General features: G+C 43.4%; 1 protein-coding gene across 3 annotated transcripts in view; it reads right to left on the bottom strand.

Moving 5' to 3' along the window:
* igsf3 (immunoglobulin superfamily, member 3) overlaps nucleotides 1–20,080 on the bottom strand; it is a 68,544-nt gene that overhangs the window by 38,401 nt on the left and 10,063 nt on the right. For all 3 annotated transcript variants that reach the window (XM_071475744.1, XM_071475752.1, XM_071475759.1), the window contains one exon: nucleotides 12,516–12,896. In XM_071475744.1, the coding sequence (XP_071331845.1) occupies nucleotides 12,516–12,896 (381 nt within the window). The remainder of the gene's footprint in view (nucleotides 1–12,515; nucleotides 12,897–20,080) is intronic.

Raw genomic sequence — 20,080 nt, 5'->3', positions numbered from 1 at the left:
GAATATGAGATGACAGATAAAACTGCATCTGATGACCAATTGGGTCATATAACACAGGAAGAAAGTTGATTGACATTGACATAGTGACATATGTAATTTGTATGAAAAAATAGGACCTTTGGCAACATGTAAAAGAAAACTGGTTGATGTTGTGAACAGTTGGGGAATTGGCAGGTTAACATGCTACATCTATCATGTGTGAATTCTTGTGAGCTGGATGAAGAGGTTTTCAGGAGACACTTGGAGTCTTAAGCAGAAGGATTTATTGCAGCTTGACGCATCAAGGGGGTAGGCAATGAGTAATTACAGACATTAACAGGTTAACTAGTGTAATCCTTCCCAAATCTGAAGCCACAGTTTCTCACATGGCTCAATATTATTCCATATCTATCACGTAAACACTTCTAAACCTAATCTCATGTCTTACCCAACTCTTCCTTGACCTTTGTCCTAATAAAGTGATGCACACTATCTGTCCCTGGGATTCAAAGGCGCCTCTTGCCCTCCCTCAAATGTTTGTATCCTCCTACACTCACTATCAATAAGAGGCCTGGTATAACCTTGGCCACTGCTGAATGGAGTAGAACAGCTGCACACTCACTTGGCAAGAGTTAAACAATGGGCCATAGTAACTTCTGACTGACCTTGTGTGTAGACACTTCCTGAATGAAAGAACACAGACCAACTCAAAAAGAATAGACTCAAAGAAAGAAGCTCCTCTACAGCATATACAGGATGGAGTGCTAACATGCTAAGCTGTTCTCATCATAAGTTTCATATCAAGAAGAGATTCTATGTATATATGCAATGTGAAAGGTTGTTGCTCATTGTAATAAACCCAGAGAAAACAGTCACCCAATTCAGCACTCTCCGTCAGCTTTATGGAGCATTTTAGCTTCTTTCAGCCATTGTTTCGGTTTTACACCCAGTAGCTGCTTGTTCTGTTTCAGTTTCACAGCAGACAAAGTTAGCAACTAGCTGGTGAACACGTCTATACACCAAAACAGAGCTACATGAACAGTGAATCGTCCAATTGGCTAAAACTCTAAATGTCTGCTGGATGTGTACATAGGTACCTGTTTACGATTGTTTGCACTGCCCCAGGGTGGGCAAAAATAAAATAAAAAATAATAATAATAGTAAAATAAAATGAAATCATTCATGCTGTTTTAGAAACTCTCTAACAAAAGAAGACATTCTCTACAATTTCTACCAAAGTAACACTTTCTCTTTTTCCCCTCATAATTTTATTCACAAATGATAGGAAATGTCCTAAGATTTAAGCAGAATTAATTAAAGCATTTTTCAATCACCCTTCAAGTTGCACCAGTTCACTTTATTGAAATTATGTGCATTTGCTGATGTTTTCTCACTGGACAGCACGAGCAGAGAGGGAGAGGCATAACAAAAGAAGAAAGTGGGAGAAGAAAAGAAAAGAAAGATGGGCAGCGGGAAAGAGTGGGCTTTGTTATTGTAGCAGGAGAATGGTGACGTGGAGTTAAAAGGCTGAATGTTGTGATAACAGAGAGGGATCCGTGGTGAGAAGGAGCTTTCAGATATGAGACGTTGTTTACACAAAAGGCAGAAGAGGAGGATTTAACACTAACTAAGATGCACGCAAACACACATGGGCACATACACACACATTTAGACAATATGACACTACCTCTCACTGAGGCCCAGCCAGGAAATGAGCCTGAGTGAGTGTGTTGGGAAGATGGAGAGTAAGCGGGAGATTAAAAGGCAAGGCGTGAGAGGAGGGGTAGTCTGAAGAGAGGTGGGAGTATGAAAGACAAATCTTCCTAAGAGCGTTTGAGAAGAGCTGTGTGCAAAGCTATCGTTGACTGAAATCCTTTAGAGCATCAAAGATTTACTCATCATGCTTAAACACATGAACTACCCCCCCCCCCCCCCCCCCCAAATTCAGAATTACACTCATCTTTCTACAATTCTCTTCTCATCTTCACCAGCGTCAGACCCACTTTCTCCATCGTTTTCACTCTCATACACTTTCTTTAGCATTTTTCCACCTTCGGTCAGCTCATGTATCCAAATAACACACCATGTGTTCAGGAGGAAAGAAACACGCACCGTGTGTGTGTGTGTGTCTGTGTGCGTGTTTGTTTTCTCCTTCGCTGCTGTCCTGGAGATTGTTAGCACATGTGCCGGGTTTTGCTCTGTCTGCCAACATCAGCACAAACACACACCCCAGAGTCATAACCGCTTCCACACCCACACACACACACACACACAGATCCTGATACCAACACAACCTCATGCACCTTCCCACTTGTGCACTAGAAACTGCATTTATCAAGTATATTATGATTCCAATATTACCGTAGGTGCACGTATTAAAACTAATAAGCTCCATCCCTGTGCTGCATTTACTGTCTCTCCACCTCCTTCTTTTTCTCTATACCCCTCACAGGAGCTCCCACCATCTCCCTTCATCCCTCCCTCCATCCGTCGCTCCAGCCCCAGATGGTAAAGCACTGTGACCAATTAAAGACTTCCCTGAGGATAGAACCAGTTATAGCCCCAGCCATCTGACCATTTCTGTGAGTGTGTATCGTATGTGTGCGTGTGTGTTTTGTGTTTTTTTTTTTCAGCACATCAACCTTAAAACATGCTGTGTTTTTATCAGTCTACAAAGCTTTACTTTTGGCCAGTTCCACATACCTTCTTCCCTAAAAAGGTACATTGGCATACGAGTCCAAGAGTACAGTCATATCTAAAGCCTTTTGTATTTTGCATCAACACACAATAACAGGATCTGGAGTGTCACTTCATTAGAGCAAATAATAGCAGGTGTGTGTGTTTGTGTACATTCAGTTGGTGTATGAGAAACAGCACCATTGAGGGACAGAAGGAGAAAAAAAAAAAAAAAAACAAGGAGAGTGCATTGAAGGGAGGTGGGCAGCGCTCAGTCACCAGGCACCCATCCAGCAGGGCAGCAAATGAGGGAGCAACTGTCTGTCTGTGCTGCCAGCACTGAGGGGAAGCAGGCATATGCCAACCCCACCCAACCCCTCTCATACACACACGCACACACAAACCAATCTCTCTACCCACATCCCAGGGTGGCCGCCCTGGCACCACAGCACAGGTGGCAGCATATGCTGCTGTCTACCCCCTCAGTCAACTGAGAGGAAGGGACCGGTCATGCCTCTGTCTGTTAGTGTGTACATGTGTGTGTGTGTGTGTGTGTGTGTGTGTGTGTGCAGTGTGTCTTCACAAAGTCAAAAGTCCTTGCTAAAGCTTTTAGGGTATTTGTGAGTGTGCGTGTACATGATTAGGTTCTGTACTACAGATTTTAGATAGTGGTGTGTCCCTGAGACGGAGCTAGAGGGTCATCAGCTTGCTTGCTTTAGTGCCGCTTCACCAAAATGAGTTAAGCCTCACGGGCTTCTCCCACTTTTACTTTTCACTTCTACTACAGCCTGCAGCTGGCTCTACAGCCCACACTCAAATCAATTACATAAGACATTTTAACTAATCCTCTGTTTCCCATTGCAAATAATGAGGCTATGATTAGCATGCTAATGAGGTGGGTGCGATGCTAATCTTTAAACTTGTATCAGCAGTCCTACTGACAGGCCCATGCCAAGGAAGGGACGAGGAGGTGCTGACTCCATACTGGATCCTGAATGAAGGAAAAGCATTGCTGCGCTTTACTACTGTGGCAGCCTCCGAGGCTGAAATATGAAGCCAACATGGAAATGCCAAAAACTGCACTTTGTCCAATGGCCCCTTGAGGCTGGCCCCAAGAGTAAGTCAATCCCCATAGACTCCCATGTTAAAATGTCCAACTTTACAGCAGAATTAAACACGTTTACAGCCTGGTACAAATAGTGGTTTTGGTCTCAATGACTAATTTTGTCTTTCATGACAACTGTGCAGGGGGGTAAATTGTTACATAACTCATCCGTTACAATTTTCTGAAGGTTTAAATTTCTGCATAATTGAGTGTGAGCCGCTTTGAGTGACAGGTGAGTGAGCGTATGCATTCTACAAAGCGATATGCGCCGAAGTCTCGTCTCCAAAAGCGCCCCACCTCTTTGCCCCTTTTTGGATTGGGCAGGAGTTCACACATTGGCATAATGGCGATGGTGGAGCTGCCAAGTGTGAGCTTCAAAACCACTCTTCAGAAACCTATGGGTGACGTCATGGAGTCCATCTTTATTTACAGTTTATGGCACATTTTTGTGGCGAAATCTAAATAAAAAAGGCACTGTATTATCCCTACTAATGCAAAGAAGCTGTATAGAATATAATAATAGATCATATTGAGTTTATTTTAGCATTATCATGACTTGCTCCTGTTTGACTAGCAGTGGATTGATATTTAACATCACACATGTTGTCTCATATGTCCCCTGCTCTTCATTTAATAGAGTTTCCTTGTCCTTGCTGCTATGTAACTATTGGCATGCTGGGCCAGCCAAAATTGAGTGCAGCTTATGTGCCTCTGACCACAGTGTTGCACAAACAGCTAAATCACTGCCACCCACTATTGGTTTTGCAAGAAAGATAATTTGCCTGAGTGTTACTCTTAATTAATGCCAATTGTCTATCTCTCCACGCACAGAATACATCACCGAAAAGAATTTCTGCCTCAGCATCTTAAATGTCTATCAGTGATTGAATAACCTGCATGAAGGCATAAATGTCATTATCTGTACATATCCTTGTACACATGAACGTATGTAAATGGATCTGATGCCTGTGTGTGTATTTGTGTCTGTGTCAAAAGGGGTTATCATGTGTATAGCTTGAACCATGAAAAACCTTCTGCCCCCCTTGTGCCCAGATAAGACTTCAAAGCAGCTGCCAACATCAAACAATGCAGCAGCAGCCTAAGTGTCCTGGACCACACTAACAACCACATGAGTCCTGGAGGCTATTATACTGCACGTTACACTCTTTACCAACACACACTTTAAAGACATGAACACAAACACTCATTAGCACATCCATTCACATCCATATTCATGCAGAATTCATATTCAAACTGTGGCTGTGCTCTGTTAATCTCCCTGAGAAGAGGTAGCAGGCCCTTGAGGGTTAGCGCTTAGCTAAGCTAATCAAATCAACTTGAGGAACACTGGCGCATCTTTAGCCCATTATATAAACATTAATAAACATGTACACTCAGCACACACACATATACACATGTATCTGTTAACATATTGAATTCTTTCTCATTAGCCAAGCTCCGCAATGTGGGCAACAAGCTAAATGCAGAGCATCTCTGACATCATTCATATTTTCATAAGGCCAACAGCCAAAACTTGCAAAGCAGTGTGTGTTTGAAAGTGTGTCTGTAGGCTACGAGAGCATTTAAATTCATGTTTAAAGGCAACAGCATCTTAATTGGTCTGCCATGCTCCTCAGTAGCAATATTTGGTGACAGAGGCAGGGCTAAAACATGATGTGGCCTCATCTGGAGGTCTTTATGGATCCCCTGGGGTCCTAATATCCAAGACCTGATCTGGGACCTGAGTTGGGCTGGGTACAAAGTATATGCAGTCTAACTGCGTAGGCCAGGTCCCATTGTGTTACCATGCGTCTTCGGTCTGTGTGTCTAATAGCCGAGTAAGTGCTGGTGAATTCAAAAAATGTGTTATTACGGAGAGCATGAACTGTGAAATACAAGAAAAATGAGACATATTGCTCCTGTTTTTGACCAAGGATGTGTATTAATTAGTGGCGCATCATACAGCTGTCAGCACTGGCATTCGCTCTCTATTTTCTCTATTTGTTTGTTTCATTTGTCTGTTTGGAGGAACAGCATTTCGATCAGGTCTAATTTTCCTCAGGTCTACTTTGACCGTGTCTCTGTGACTGTGCTTGGAGGCTTTTTTAAAAAATTTAAAAAATGGATTCATGGATGTTGTATTTTCGACAACATTTCGGTCCATTTCAGATCAGGTCTAAAACTTCTGACCCCTAGCCTCACACATCTGAAGACAAATTTGAAATGTAGTTGCTCTTCCAAAACACTTCTCTTCTAATTTGATTGCACTGTCTTATTTGAGTCACTGCCCTAACTTTGAGCACAGCCTTTATGAGGCCTTAGGATTAGTGCAACAATTTCAAACTTGGAATACACTTTATTTCTCCTGTCAACCATGTACAGTACTGTTCTTAGCACTAAAAGTAAAGTGAGGATGATTTAAAAAAATAATGGCATGAAAAACCTGAATCAATTCGATTTTTGGTGTGACCACCCATTGCCTTTCATACAGCTCCATGTCTATGTGGTGGTACTGCGTGATGGATAAGAATCTAAAAATCTAAAAAGAAACTTTAGCACAGCACTGTGCAAGCAGTACAGTACAGCTTGCCTTACAGGACTACAGAGTGCCAAGGTAACTGATTCGCCTTGTTCAGCAAAGCTGTTTTATTCACAGCGCAACAATGTTGTATTCAGCAGATGTATTGTCTACCACAGTGATCCGCTGGGTTGTTAAAGCCCTCTTCAGTGATGTTCAGTGGGAAGCATGTGTTCCGATGGGAGCACTACAGCACCGTCCCTCTCAGACTCAATTATGGGTGCGACATCTGTCCTGACTGACAGCTCGCTACAGTGTGTGACTGCGACTGTGTTTGTGTTTCCTGTGTGTGTATACTGTATGCACGGGTGTGTGCGTGTGCGGTGGGTCCTGGTGGCAGTAATGTTATCAAGCAGGATGCCCTGTCCGCCAAAGTAGATGAGATGTGCAAGAAAATGGCAAGCCAGACATGGTGATAAAATCTCTTTCCATTTGGAGTACTGCCTGGTCTGCAGCTTAGAGCCAGGATGTGTATACACACACACACACACACACACACACACACACACACACACACACACACTGAAGGCAGAGAAGGGAATATAATTGTAAATGAAACTGAGAGGTGATCGTGAGGCGAGAGAGAGGGGGAGCAGAAAAAGCTAGAAGTGTCACTGTGAGGAGAGACAAAGGAGATGAAATGATCCAGTCACACACGGGCCTCTGCTCCCAATCAATACCAAAAGATACAGAGACACAACTTCCCTTGTCTATTTATCTGCACTTTCTCTCCTCTATCCACCTTTTCCTCCAGGGCATCTTAGTATATTTCTTTGTCCACACCGTTCAATCATTTGTCTTCTCTAATGAAGATTCCTTTCTTTCTCTTTCCCCTTCCCATTTTCCTCCTCTGACTTTATTTAATCACTGCTTCCCTCCACAGTCTTGTGCCATGTGCTTCAATCACCCTCATGCCTTTCTCCTGCGATGAAGCTCAACGAACAGCTGTATTGACAAAACCATATACCTGCATGACCAACACCAGCTGGAGGCCCAGGGAGGGGGCCGGGCTAAATCGAATCTGGAGCTCTGGATTGATGGGGATAAAACATGGAGAACAGGGGAATGCAGGGGGGAGGCAGGGTCTCGATGTCACCCAGTGTAAAAGGTAAAATGTGAGATGACATCTCCCCATTCAGTCTATCTCATTAAGTGAGGTAGAGGAGTGCAACTTGGCAGCGCTGACTCTCTCGTGAAAAGAAAGTCAGAGGAGACATACAAATCAGATGCACAGCCACAATGCTGAGCTCAGCAGAAGCATCGCTCAGCCACTGTTACTGTGGACGTATGTTTCACGGTGCACAGCCCCAGCTAAGCTAGGAAAAGTCAACACCCCTGTTCTTTGCCCTCGCCACAAACACTCATGCTTGAAGGTTGCACGTGTACAGAGACACACAAACAAAAAAGATAACTGTGTTTTGACCTTGGATAGGCACTGCCTCACAGATTACTAGCTTACTGTAGGGCCACGGTTTTAGTAGGTGAAAGGATTTTTTTTTCTCTACTGAAAATGGAAGAAAAAAAAAAACTGGAGGCCATAAATATAATGAAAATGAAAGGTGTGACTAGAGAAATGTTCAAAAAATGATTCGCCCAACAGTTTCCTTCTTCCTTAACTGAAATTCCTGGCACTCATCTCTAGCCTTTTTCCTTGTTTCTCTTTCTTTCCCAGCTTCCTCAATTTGTACTGGCTAATTGCGTTTAGAACTTAGATGGTGGTTGGCAACTCCATTAACCTTAGGAGTCACATCAGGCAGAGACTATTTAAAGTGCACCCCTATAGCGCCAGTTGTATTGTGGGTAATGCCTCGGGGAGGTGTAACCAATCAGATTGGAGTCGTGAGGAAGAGCTCATCATTTATTGGTCACACACTCTATTCAGCATCACCCCGCTACCCATCTCCAATACTGCCGCTTCTGTCCCCATTCCTCTCTTTTCCAATTTCCTCATCTCTGCCTTTTTGCGCCATCCATCTCACTTTCTTTTCTACAAACCCAGTCGCTGCCAAGCTTAAATTTTTTCTAGTCACACGTCTGAAGATGGACGTTTTCTTCCAGTGTCTTGTCCCGTGGCGGTGAATAACAGAGAGGAGCAGCAATGCTTCTTTCTGAGAATGTATCAAGGCTTTGGGTCTCCAGCTCCATTACTACATTACTACAGGACTGGGAACGGATGACGACTGCCAAATGCGGAGGCTAGAGTCTGTGTATCTGCCAGCACGGTGACTCCTGTGGTGCTTTCTATGACAGTGAGGCTATATGGCAGCTTCATAAGTAAGAGCAGTGTGATACGAGGGCTTGTTGTTCTGCTAGCTGTTGGACTCGCTCACACACAGGCTGGTGCGTAGGATAAGGACAACCATGATGGCCATGTCAGGCTGTTGTCCTTTTCTTCTGCTATCTGATGTGTAGGAGGGGATCCAAATACACACACATATACACACACAAACAAGCACACAGAAGCACACACATACAAATTCAAGAGACCAAGCTTAGTCAATCTCCAAGATCAGAGAATAGAGGTGTGTGCAGAGAAAGTCCTGACGACCTTTGACCTCAAAGAGCTGCACAACACCCAGGTGGAATGCATATGCCTTGTGTGACACTGAATCAACAGCAGTGCAGCATAAAATGGCCTTAGAGAAACTACGAAACAGAATTTACTCAAGTATCTCCACTGCATGTCTTATGCCTTGTTACTTTAGACTTTTATACTTTTATTCAAAAACACAGGAAAAGTTCCACAGTGATGCATTTTTGTGGTATTTATGAGACATGGTTCTTCATTAACACCAAACACCAAAATGTAATGGCAAGTAGTTAAACAGACAGCACTTATTAGTATCAATTTACTGTTGGTTGGTGGCTTTAGGGGCTGTTTTGCTTTAATTTGTTTTTATTTTTTGGCCAATTAGAGGCAACAAAAACAAGTTATAAAACACAGACATATCATCACCTTACAGCAACCTTGATATGACTCACATTTTAGCATTCACGTTCCCATTTACACAGCTAGCAAATACAGACCACCCTACTTTTAACTCTTTTTGTTTTCCACCATCCCTTTTATCAGCTTAAAGCTACAGTCTGTTCACCAGCTGGTTGTTAACAGTTTGTCTGCTGTTTGGTGCTGGGCATGTGGCTAAGAGTGGGTTTTTAGAGGTTTTTAACTGAACGAGGTGGGTGATACATCTCTGTGGGTTTGTCACTATGAGATTTCACATGCATGGAGAGTCATCCTTGATATAAAGTAAGAAGTAGTGATTGGCAATATAAACATGTAGGCTGATATTATAGTAACAGTGGAGATCTCTGATTGGACCAACCAATTCAAAATCTTAGGGGGGAAATAACAAAATAAATGTCAAACCTAACCTTTCTCAGTGTTACAGAATAATGATTTTACGTGGACATTGTCGAGTATTTGTGCCATAATGGCCAATTATTCTTTACACGTGTATTATTACCGCACTGCCTGAGGCAGTATTGGCACTTGGGGGCTGAACAGAGCTGCATTTACATTTGATCAATCTAAGTTTAGTATCAGAGGGTATAAAAGACACACACTTTCAGACTGCTCACTCCCTTCAAAAAACAAACCTGTCTTGAACATACAAAGAGAAATAGAGATCAGTTTTCCAGACAATCAACCACACGCACAACAGAGGTGTCCAATTCTGTGTGACAGACAATACTACAGCGAAAACATTGCATCATAGTATCAGGGAGAACAGCGTCCAGGTGCACTGCTGAAGCTGTTTTCCTCCTCTGGCAGCAGGTATTAAGTTCCATGTTGAAACCCTCACCTGCTCTTTGTACACAAAGTTGACAGTGGGTGAAATGCATCCCTGTGAGTAAGCCTTAATGCAGTACTCAGGGCACAGATTACTGTGTGGCCTTCTACCCTTTCAATTAAGCAAATCACTCCTCTGCCAGACGCACACCCCCCCTTCTGTCTGCCATTCTATCTCATATCCTTCCTCCCCATATTTCCTCCATAATACTCTCCTGCTCGTGGCTGTCCTTTCACATGAAACACATATCCTCAAGGGCAGCATCTACAAAGGACTGTTTTTAATACAACAAAGCCGGAGCAAATTAAAGAAAGAGGCCAGGGCTGATGAATGAGACAGACAGATGACAGAGCGAAAGACAGGAGAATGAGGAGGAAAAGGGGGAGGCGAGGGAGGACAGGGTATTGTTTGCCCCCAATGGTTCAAGCAGGCGTGCAGCTGCTGTGGGATCACAGAGGGACTCAAGAAGCAGCAGAGAAGAAGACGGGAGAGACCCTGCTGCGCACCCTTGACCTCTGAAACTGGGTTAAGAGGTTAGAGACACAGAAAGAGGCTCAGATAACAAAGTCCCTCAACACCTCTGCCTGCATACTCTGTCAAGCTTCCTCTCACACACACACACACATCTATAAATACTGTGTGCTATCAGCAGTGCCGTTGTACTGCGCCTGAGCCCTGCCCCACATGCAGATCATACCGCTCATGCTAGAGAACACAACTGCTGAGGTCCAAGTAATAACACATATTTAATGAAAAACCAAGCCTACTGATCTGTGAAGCGCACAATAACTTTTGTTTCTGTAAGCACTGATCACTGCAGCCTTTCTCAGTTGAGTGTCACACACTGTCATGGTGTTGTGGATACACCAGGGCAGTGATAAGTGCAACTCAGATGTTCAGTCAATAAGTGTTTGGTTTACAGGTCAGCTACAATGGAGATAAAGGCATGGAGTTGTGAAGGGAATGGTATTCCCAACTATGGCAGCTGTGTTCTCAGTGCTGTGGGCCTGTTACATGGATCAGGAAAGAGAGGAAGACGGAAACTCGTGCCACTGTTTGAAGCACTCTTAGGCCCTATTCTATCAGCTCAGGTCAAGGAAAGGGATGGGAAGGAGGAACATCAGCGTCTGTGTGGGGGTGTGAGTAAGATTGTGAGCAAGAGAGGTGGGAGGGAGAGGGGGTGGGTGCTTGGTTTTCCTGGTGAGAACAGGTGGGACTCTGTGTGACTCTGGAGTGCAACACTTCCTCTCACACTCCTTCCGAAGGGTGCGCAGATCACGGCTGGTTTTTGGAAGGGATCTGGTTATTAATTTGTATTTGTTTGTATTTGATAAAAAAGGGTTGCCTCAGATTGAAACTCTTACTGCAAATATATTTGGAATATGCATACTGAAATAACTCAAGGCAGGCTCCGCATTTTTACTCAATCATGAGGAACTGTTTTGATACCCTGCTAATTTGGTTAATATCAGGCTTATATGCTGAATACGCCTGAATAAATGTATGTTTAATAAAATTACCACAAACTGACTGACACACAACAAACCTGGGGCAGGATAATATTCCAGAGTAGGAGAGCAGGTTGTTTATTGGTTCACCATGTGCCCAGTACCTGACAGGTACTTACAGACCACAGGATGAATGCGTATGTAAGCAACTGAGGAATCAGCAGGGGCCCACAGCTCCACTTTGCCCTGGCCCCACTAGCAGGCTATTCCTGCCTTGAAAATAATGCAAAACTCCATGTAACACAACTTAATATCTGACACAGTATAATCGCAATGACACAGCTACAAAAGAGGGCCACTTAAGGTTTAGCATTACATTAGCACCTTTAACTGTTTTTTTCTGAGATGCTAAATGAATAAACTTGCAAAGGCTAGATGCTAATTCAACATATAAATGTTTGCATGTGTGCATCACATCACCTGCATACCTAGGTGGGATATGTGAGCCCTCATGTTTGCTAGTACAACACAAGATAGATGGGGATCTGCTAATCTACACATTGCTCCGAAGCACCACTAATGGTGAAAAACTCCAAGGGGTGCCTTTAAGGAATGGCCAGTGGGATCCTTATTATCACTGTAGGAGGACTGTACTCAAACCTCAAACCTCAAACCATAAATAAGCATTAACAAGGAATGTACCCAAAGGATGTATTTAGGTAATCGGAGACAGATACTCACTGTGAGGGTTTATTGTCTGATTAGGACTGGTTGCTGATTGATCAGTAATTACTCACTGGTGAATTCATCTATACAGAAAGGTTTGACTAAGGATGGATTTGTGTTTAACATCTATAACACTGACATGTGTGGTTTATCTGTACACACAGGTGGTTTATTTGACATTGTGTTTGTGTGTGTGCTTAGAGACTCACCGGTGAGGTTGGTACGTGCACTGTAGGATCCAAGGTATCGCCCGTCTGTGTTGGGTGTGTAACACTCAAACAGACCCTGGTCCTTGGCCTGCACTTTGGTGATGTGGAGCACAGCAGAGTCGCGGCTCAGCCTCTCCACAAAGATTTCTTTGCTGTTCACCCTCTGGGCATACACGGCGTAGGCATAGTTTGGCTGAGCCGTGCTCACAATGCGGATCTCCCGGTCCGGTGCTGATGGCAGATACATGGACCACTCAAAGTCCTGCTGCACCCCGTCTTTGTAGCCTGTCACGTTGCACCAGATGGTCACGTGGGAGCCCTCGGTCCGTACCAGCGGTCCACTCTGCACCGTTACCACTCTCTGAGCCACGGCAACACCGGCTACAGACGGAGGTGGGAAAAGAGACAGAGAGAGAAAAAAAAGAGGGGGGGCGGGGGGATGAGGTGAAGACAGAGAGAGAGAGAAAAGAAAGAGAGCCTGGGTTATAAAACCGCTGTTTAAATATAAAGCATGGGCAGAGTTTATGCACCCAACATCTCCTAGAAAATACAGAAACAGCATGACATGTGCAGCAAAGCATTCTGGAGGGCACTTACTGAGGATGAGGTGTGCATATATATATACACACACACACACACACACACACACATTCACACAAAGCACACACACTGTTCTTCAACACCACTAACAACTTTAAACATTCACAGTCACTCTTTTTTAACAGCCATCATCCAATCACGCACACTGCTATTACACGCACTCGCATGTTAACCCTTCGCCACAAGAACAGCACTGCAGCTGTACTACACTGAGGTGAGAGGCAGCCATCTGGGACTTAAGAGAGAGGTCAGTGTGAGCTGGTAAAACACGAGTCAGCCGGGCATGTTGAGCGTGTCAGGCTGTGCAGAGTACAGGTGTTTTTGAAATGGATAATAAACACTGTTTTGTCTGACGCATCTGTAATTTTTAGCCCTCATCATAATTCCTGAGCAAGGATGTGCACAGACTCCTAATTAGAGCTCAACTGGGCAAATCAGCTGGGCAGATATATTAGCCAATACTGCCTAGTGTCAGTATATCAGTGTTGGAAAATATGGCAGCTGCAATATAACAGGAAATTTCAGCACAAAAACATACTGTATGTTTGAGGTCATTAAGAAAAGGTGTCATCAGAAATATTCAATAGTTTGTCCACCAGCGAAGGCTTTACTTACTTTCCCACCGTAATGCTGTCCCTCTCACTTCTCAGTATCTTGCTCACATTCATTTAAGGGATCGTAATCAGAATGCTTCAGTGAGGGTTCGGTTTAATTATATACATTAAAGTTAAAACTGCCACCTGATGCATCAAATACCTCCTTGCCCTAGACCAGACATACAAATTCAGTTTGGACATTTGCTTAGTCGCAGTTTTATGAGTATGTGTCCACCAGCGCTATTTACTTTTTCATTTAAGAGGGTCTATCATTCACATTTTTTGACAATAAAACTAAGACGATAGGAATCCAAGGACTGACTGCATCTGTTTTTGCAGATTTTGTGTTTAAGAGGAATAAACAATAATGATTTTCTCATTTAAATAAGACATGTAATTAGTGGACTGATGCATGACGTATTGAGCACTGTAACAAACAGAGCTGATTGTAGTGTGAAACCCATTGTAAAGACTGATTATTACTATTCTGTATACTGCTTTGTAGCCTATATTTAGGGCAACCAACATATGTGAATCTTGCCTAAACCCCTTGCATATACGCACATACACCAAACACACACAGAGCATTCACTATTCAGGGAACAACTACAAACATCCCTCTCATCGGGGCTGGAGACAACAGAGCACTTACACACCCCCCCCCCAAATCCAGACAGAGCGACAAGTACGCTGTTTCCTGTCTGCACAAGCAACTGGGGATTGCAGCTGGGTTTGTGTGTGTGTGTGTGTGTGTGTGTGTGTGTGTGTGTGTGTGTGTGTGTGTGAGAAAGAAAGTCTGTAAGAGGCTGTGTCTGTGGGCACAATGCTTAGCATTAATAATTCACCAGAACAGCTTTTTAACTTCAACATCCTCTTCCCTCTGATAGTAACTTTCTCTCACACTTCCACTACACCCCCACCTTTCATTCACTGTTATAATTTGAGTCCATTTACGCCCATGTACGTGTGTGTCCAAGCGCAAACATGCACGAGTCTGCGTGTGTGTGTATTACAATGAAAGGTTATCTCGCTGAAAAATGAAGTCACCTTTGCAGATTGTGCTCACTGAGCCGGCAAAATGGAGGAAAACGGGACGAAGGTTCCACATTTGTTTTGCTGTGCGAACATACAGTTTGGAGTGTGGACGCACGTGTGTGCAAACATGCATTTCTGTCTGTTTTGATCATGCATCTTATTTCCTTGCAGAGCTTGAAGCATCAGCTCTTTGCGATTTAGAATCCCTCGCTTGAATGGCACAACATGGCACAACACAATAACTAATCATTCCTTATGGTTTGATGTCTCCTAAAGGACCTCCATAAGACTAACCAAGATTTAAATTCTTAAACTTTACTCAAGAATGTCTCCATTCCAAAAATGAAAAAAAGGAAGAAAAATAGTTTAAAAAAGCATGTTAAGTATGTTTAGCTCAGTGTAATTTCACTGAATCCTACTAGATATTTACAGGAATATTTTACAAGGTGTGAAATGATAAACTGATCCAACTAAAGAGCCAAACATCAGTAGCTACTTTGCACATCTCTTTCCAGCTGCATATACTGCAATAACCCACCACTGCGTAACTAGAGGCCATAACCTGTGAAAACATTTGCCCAGTCAACATAGGAAATCACTTCCGCAGAAAGTCTATAGTGATGGGAGCTGACTAAATCTGGCTGAGCATGTTATGGGATGAGTTAGGTAAGAGAAGCAGCCATCTATTCTGACTCAGACCCAGGTTCCTTGCTAATCTGGCGGCGCCCAGTCTACCCACATCCAGCTCAGATCAGCTCAGAGCTGTACCGCTGCATCACTGCTTCTCATGTTGCAGCGACTCATCTAGAACTGCTGGAAACACATTACTCATACACCCCCCCCCAAAAAAATAACCCCATACGACTCATATGATGGTGCACTAAGAGCTTTCCTCCACTCGCCTGTCTCCTGTCCTGTCATCCTCCTGAAACAAGCTGCCTCCTTACTTCTGATTACTCTCATTCCCTTCCACCATGTTTCACCCATCATCAATCCTCCCCTTCGTCCTGCCCCTCCAGTCTGTCTCTCTCTCTCTCTCTCCCTGTATATTCCTGTCTGTTCTCTGTGCCTCGCGGTTCTCTGCATCTTTTCAGGCAGGATTTAAGCAGCTCTGTGAAACTTCAAAGTGCCCATCGCTCTGCAGGCTGTTTAGAAAGGCTGACAATGACATACCAAACCCTGCAGACCTTCAACTGATCGCTCTATTCCACCACCCTTCCACAATAATCCTGCGCCAGCAACCTCCCCCATGTCTTCACCTCTGGCCGCGCTGCCTCAATCACCGAGTGCCCATATTTGCTCACCAAGGCCTCAGATTTTCTAGTATTGACACTCATCTCGATCTCTGCATACCGTGGATGACTTGCTACCCCTCTCTTCCTTCCCACCCTCGCTCTCCGCTGGCTTCCATCTCCTGTGGCTCATCTCTCAACTTTGCTGCCAGTTGCTTCCCACACAGCTTGTCGCCTGGACGCAGGAAACACGTTTCCCGTGACAAGCTCTCCAACTGACCTTGCTGTTGATCGGCAGGAGCATACAGAGCAATGGGAGCAGATAACTAAACACGCGCACGCGCGCACACACACACACACACAGGGAGAGAGGGGGCGAGAGGGAGCGAGAGGGAGAAAGAGAGAAAAAGCTGCAAAGAGGATTATGTTAAGTGGAGGGGGGTTAAACACTAATCCAATCATTTGTGGCCAGTGTCTTATTCTCAGCGGAAACAGCAGCAAGGCCACTAGCATTCATGCCTACTACTCTCATCATCACTCTTCTATGACACATGATAATTATACACCTAGAAAGGTGTATAATAAAAACCTTGCAGGGGGTAACTCATAGAGGGCATTCACCATGGTGCAGAGATGTGCTAATGTGGAGATTCGAGCTGTCCATCATTTCTTCTCACTTTGACCCCATTCCTAATTGCACGCACACCACACACACACACATATACATAAACACACAAAAAGAGTTGGAAAGTAAAGAAGGTAAAGAAAGCAGCTCAAGCTGCTCAAGTATCACTACTACCAAAACTAAGCCTTACTGTGAGCATGAATACTCATGACAACAGGATGGACGTGCTGTGTTGTAGAACATAAAAACTGCCTCTGAAAATAATGCTTCTTGTCATCTTCTAACGTGACTGACATGAACACACTTCTTCGTACAGGCACGTTCTGTGGTTCTGCTACTGCTCTGTGCATGCACGCAGTGATCCTGCTTTTTAGGTCAGAGAAGACAAAAACATGTGCACGCACACACACACACACACACACACACACACACACACACACACACACACACACACACACACACACACTAAACTGAAGAGAAACATCATCTGGAGTCATTTCTCATGCATGTGATGTGAAGTAATTAAAAGAGAATAATAAAATAAATGCTTAAGGTTTGGCAAAATATTTTAAACTTAAATCTTGACACACTGCAAAATGTCAGTATTTCGGTTTTCTCTGTGCTTTTCTCACTGGTTTGAAGTAGGCAGGGCTCAGCTGGGGAAAAAAAGGTGAGTCAGAAAAGGTGGTTGTCAACATCTCACTCCCTGCATCGACTGAAGAAGGTGAGCCTCGCTCCACTGCATCACTGTCTGGTATGGGAACTGCAAGGTCTCTGACCGTCACAGTGGGTAGAACCATCAGTGCTTCTCTCACCTCCATAAAACAAACCTATGAAGCGTGGTGCGCCATCAAGGCCCTCAGCATTGTGAACGACTTCACCCACCCCAGCTTCACCCTCTTCAGTCCTTTACAATCCATGAAAACGATAAAAGCTTGAACCTTGAACCTCATGAATTTCAAAGCACCAATCAGGATTTAGGAACAGAATGCCCAGTGGGTTGTTTGCTTATGTTGTCGAATCTGAAATCTAGTCAAACCACACCCATACAGTCCTGGTAAAGCAGATAAGTTGAGTTTTGTAGTGCTAAACTTAATTATTAATACTTATACTACTCTGAACAGTTTCTAAACTTTAACTTGTTACTTAATTAGTCATTAATATTTAATAATATAGAGAAATATTCAAAGATCTGACAGTTTTCTTTGATAATAAAAGATTTTTGGTTTCTATATCAATCTTGTTAATTCTGGCTGGCTGTAAGTTAGACTGAAACCAATTTTGTTGGTATTGCCAACACCTAACAGTGTGAATGAACAGCAGCCTGTCACCTTAACTTCTCTGCAAAAACTTCCAGGGAAAGCTGAGGAGCCGGGGAACTGAGGTAACCACAGCCAGTGAATGAATTAATTATGAACATGCTTGGACCCAGTCAATGTCCTATCTCCCCAAGGGAGGTTGAGACTCATCCCACAGATCTGAAATCTTGTGAAGATTCTCAGACAGCGAGGTAGTGATGGGGCGAGTAAAGGATTGCATGGTAAGAGAAGAGGGGGAAAAAAAAAAAAGAGGAAAAAGGAGGAATCTAAAGAGAAAACGACAGCTGCCTGCAGGGCACTGAACACCACAAAAATGCACAGATTTAAGTGAATATATGTGCCGCTGACACATGAGCTGCTGTATGTATTACAGAGTATTAAACGCTGGAGAGAGATGAAGAACATAGGAGTATTTTCCTCTCCACACTTCTCAAGCGCTGGTTAACCGTTCTCCAAAATCATTCCGCATCTTTCTCCCTCAAGGCCTCAAAAAGCATTTGACCCCGTTAACATCATTACCAGAGAAAGCAAGAGTGAGAGAGAGACAGACAGATTCCAAGATGTGGGAAAAAGCAGGAGGAAAGAGATGAAAGTGGTAGAAAGGGAAGACATTTTCTTGTAATGGAAACGGTAACGTTTAGAGAGGATATGGTCACGGTACAATTCTAATTGAGCCCGTTTCCTGAAATTGTGCAATAAAATAAACCTCTATGTGCTTCATTATACTGTGCCCTACAAGATTACAACTGCCTATTTTTTACGTGCTTATATCATAACTAAATTTGACATAAGAATTGAATTTGTGTCTCTCACATTGTCCTTGAAAAAAAAAAAAAAAGAGTCAATATTTGGCTTCTCTTCGTACATGGCACTGGATAATCATCCTGCTGTAAACGATCTAATAGACTGATGAGCATCCCTGCTCCTCCTTCCTCATAGTTTTCTCAGAATCTTGTATTTTTGATTGATGGGCTCCCGGCAGCATCAAACATTGCAATTCAGGCCTTTTCCTCTCACTCTTTTCCCATTCTCTGTCCTTCCCGCGGTGATAATCATCACCGGTGTCAGAATGTACAAATCAGTCCAGCAGGGTTGTCATTAATAACCTCTGACCCTTTTCTCAAAAGCTTCAACAAATCCCATATCCACTGCCTGGTTTATTAACTGGAATACTTTAAAGACAGATAAGATAGACAGCATATTTCTTCAGTACTGAGAAGAAAGCTAAATGAATTTCAGTGTTCAAGCGAAAGACATTGCTAGCTGCTAGAAGCCAGTCAGCAAAAAGGTGTGACACTGTATGCGAGATTGTCATAGAGAAATATAGCAAGAAAGAGAGAGAGACTAATGTTCTAACTTCCATTACAGGGCCAGTTAGACATGCCAGCAGGCCACTCTAACAGCTGACAAACACTTACAACAACTGCCCATTACACCCACGCAGCTTTAATCTGAGGAGGAACAAGAGAGTACAGGAGCGTTCACAGAGTGGGAAGATGAAGTGGATACACTGTATGTCATAGCATGGCTCCAGTAAAGGGAGGCAGGCATTGCGAGCAGTACAGATGCAAGGAATTCAAGATGAGTGTAGTTACATGGAGGGGCAAATTCGCTTAGGGAGTTTTTGTAAGCCAGCAATGTCGAGGACTCCCTATCAAACTTTTCTATGTTTTAGAAAGCAAGAGACATAGCCAAAGGGCAGAGAACCAAACATAAAGAAACAGACACATACTGTATATGTATAGTGCAAGAATGTACTGCACAATCATACTCCCTCTGAGACTTATTCTCTAGCTTGAGAGTTCACTTGCAAATATCTTGCATAGTTCTTCTTTCTTGCTCTCTTTTCTCCCACAACTAGGACAGAGCTGGGTTTTTTTTTTTTTTATATATAGTTTAACATTTTGGGAAATATATTTTATTCACTTTCTTGCCGGAATTAGACAAGAAGACTGATACTACTGTTGTATCAATGTGGTAAACATAAGGCTAGAGCTAACAGCTGGTTAAGTTAGCTTATCTTAGCTTATCTTAGCTTAGCTTAGCGTAGCGGACTGGAAACAGCTGGCGTGGCTCTGTAAAAGTCCATCTACAAGCACGTCTAAAGGTAATTAATTAACACATGGTATCTTATAAAAATTACATACAACATTAACAA

This window comes from Trachinotus anak, unplaced genomic scaffold (assembly GCF_046630095.1).
Source record: "Trachinotus anak isolate AG129_WGS33_773 ecotype Australia unplaced genomic scaffold, CSIRO_AGI_Tana_v1 ptg000001l, whole genome shotgun sequence".
Lineage (NCBI taxonomy): Eukaryota > Metazoa > Chordata > Actinopteri > Carangiformes > Carangidae > Trachinotus > Trachinotus anak.
This window is presented reverse-complemented; position numbering and strand designations above follow the sequence as displayed.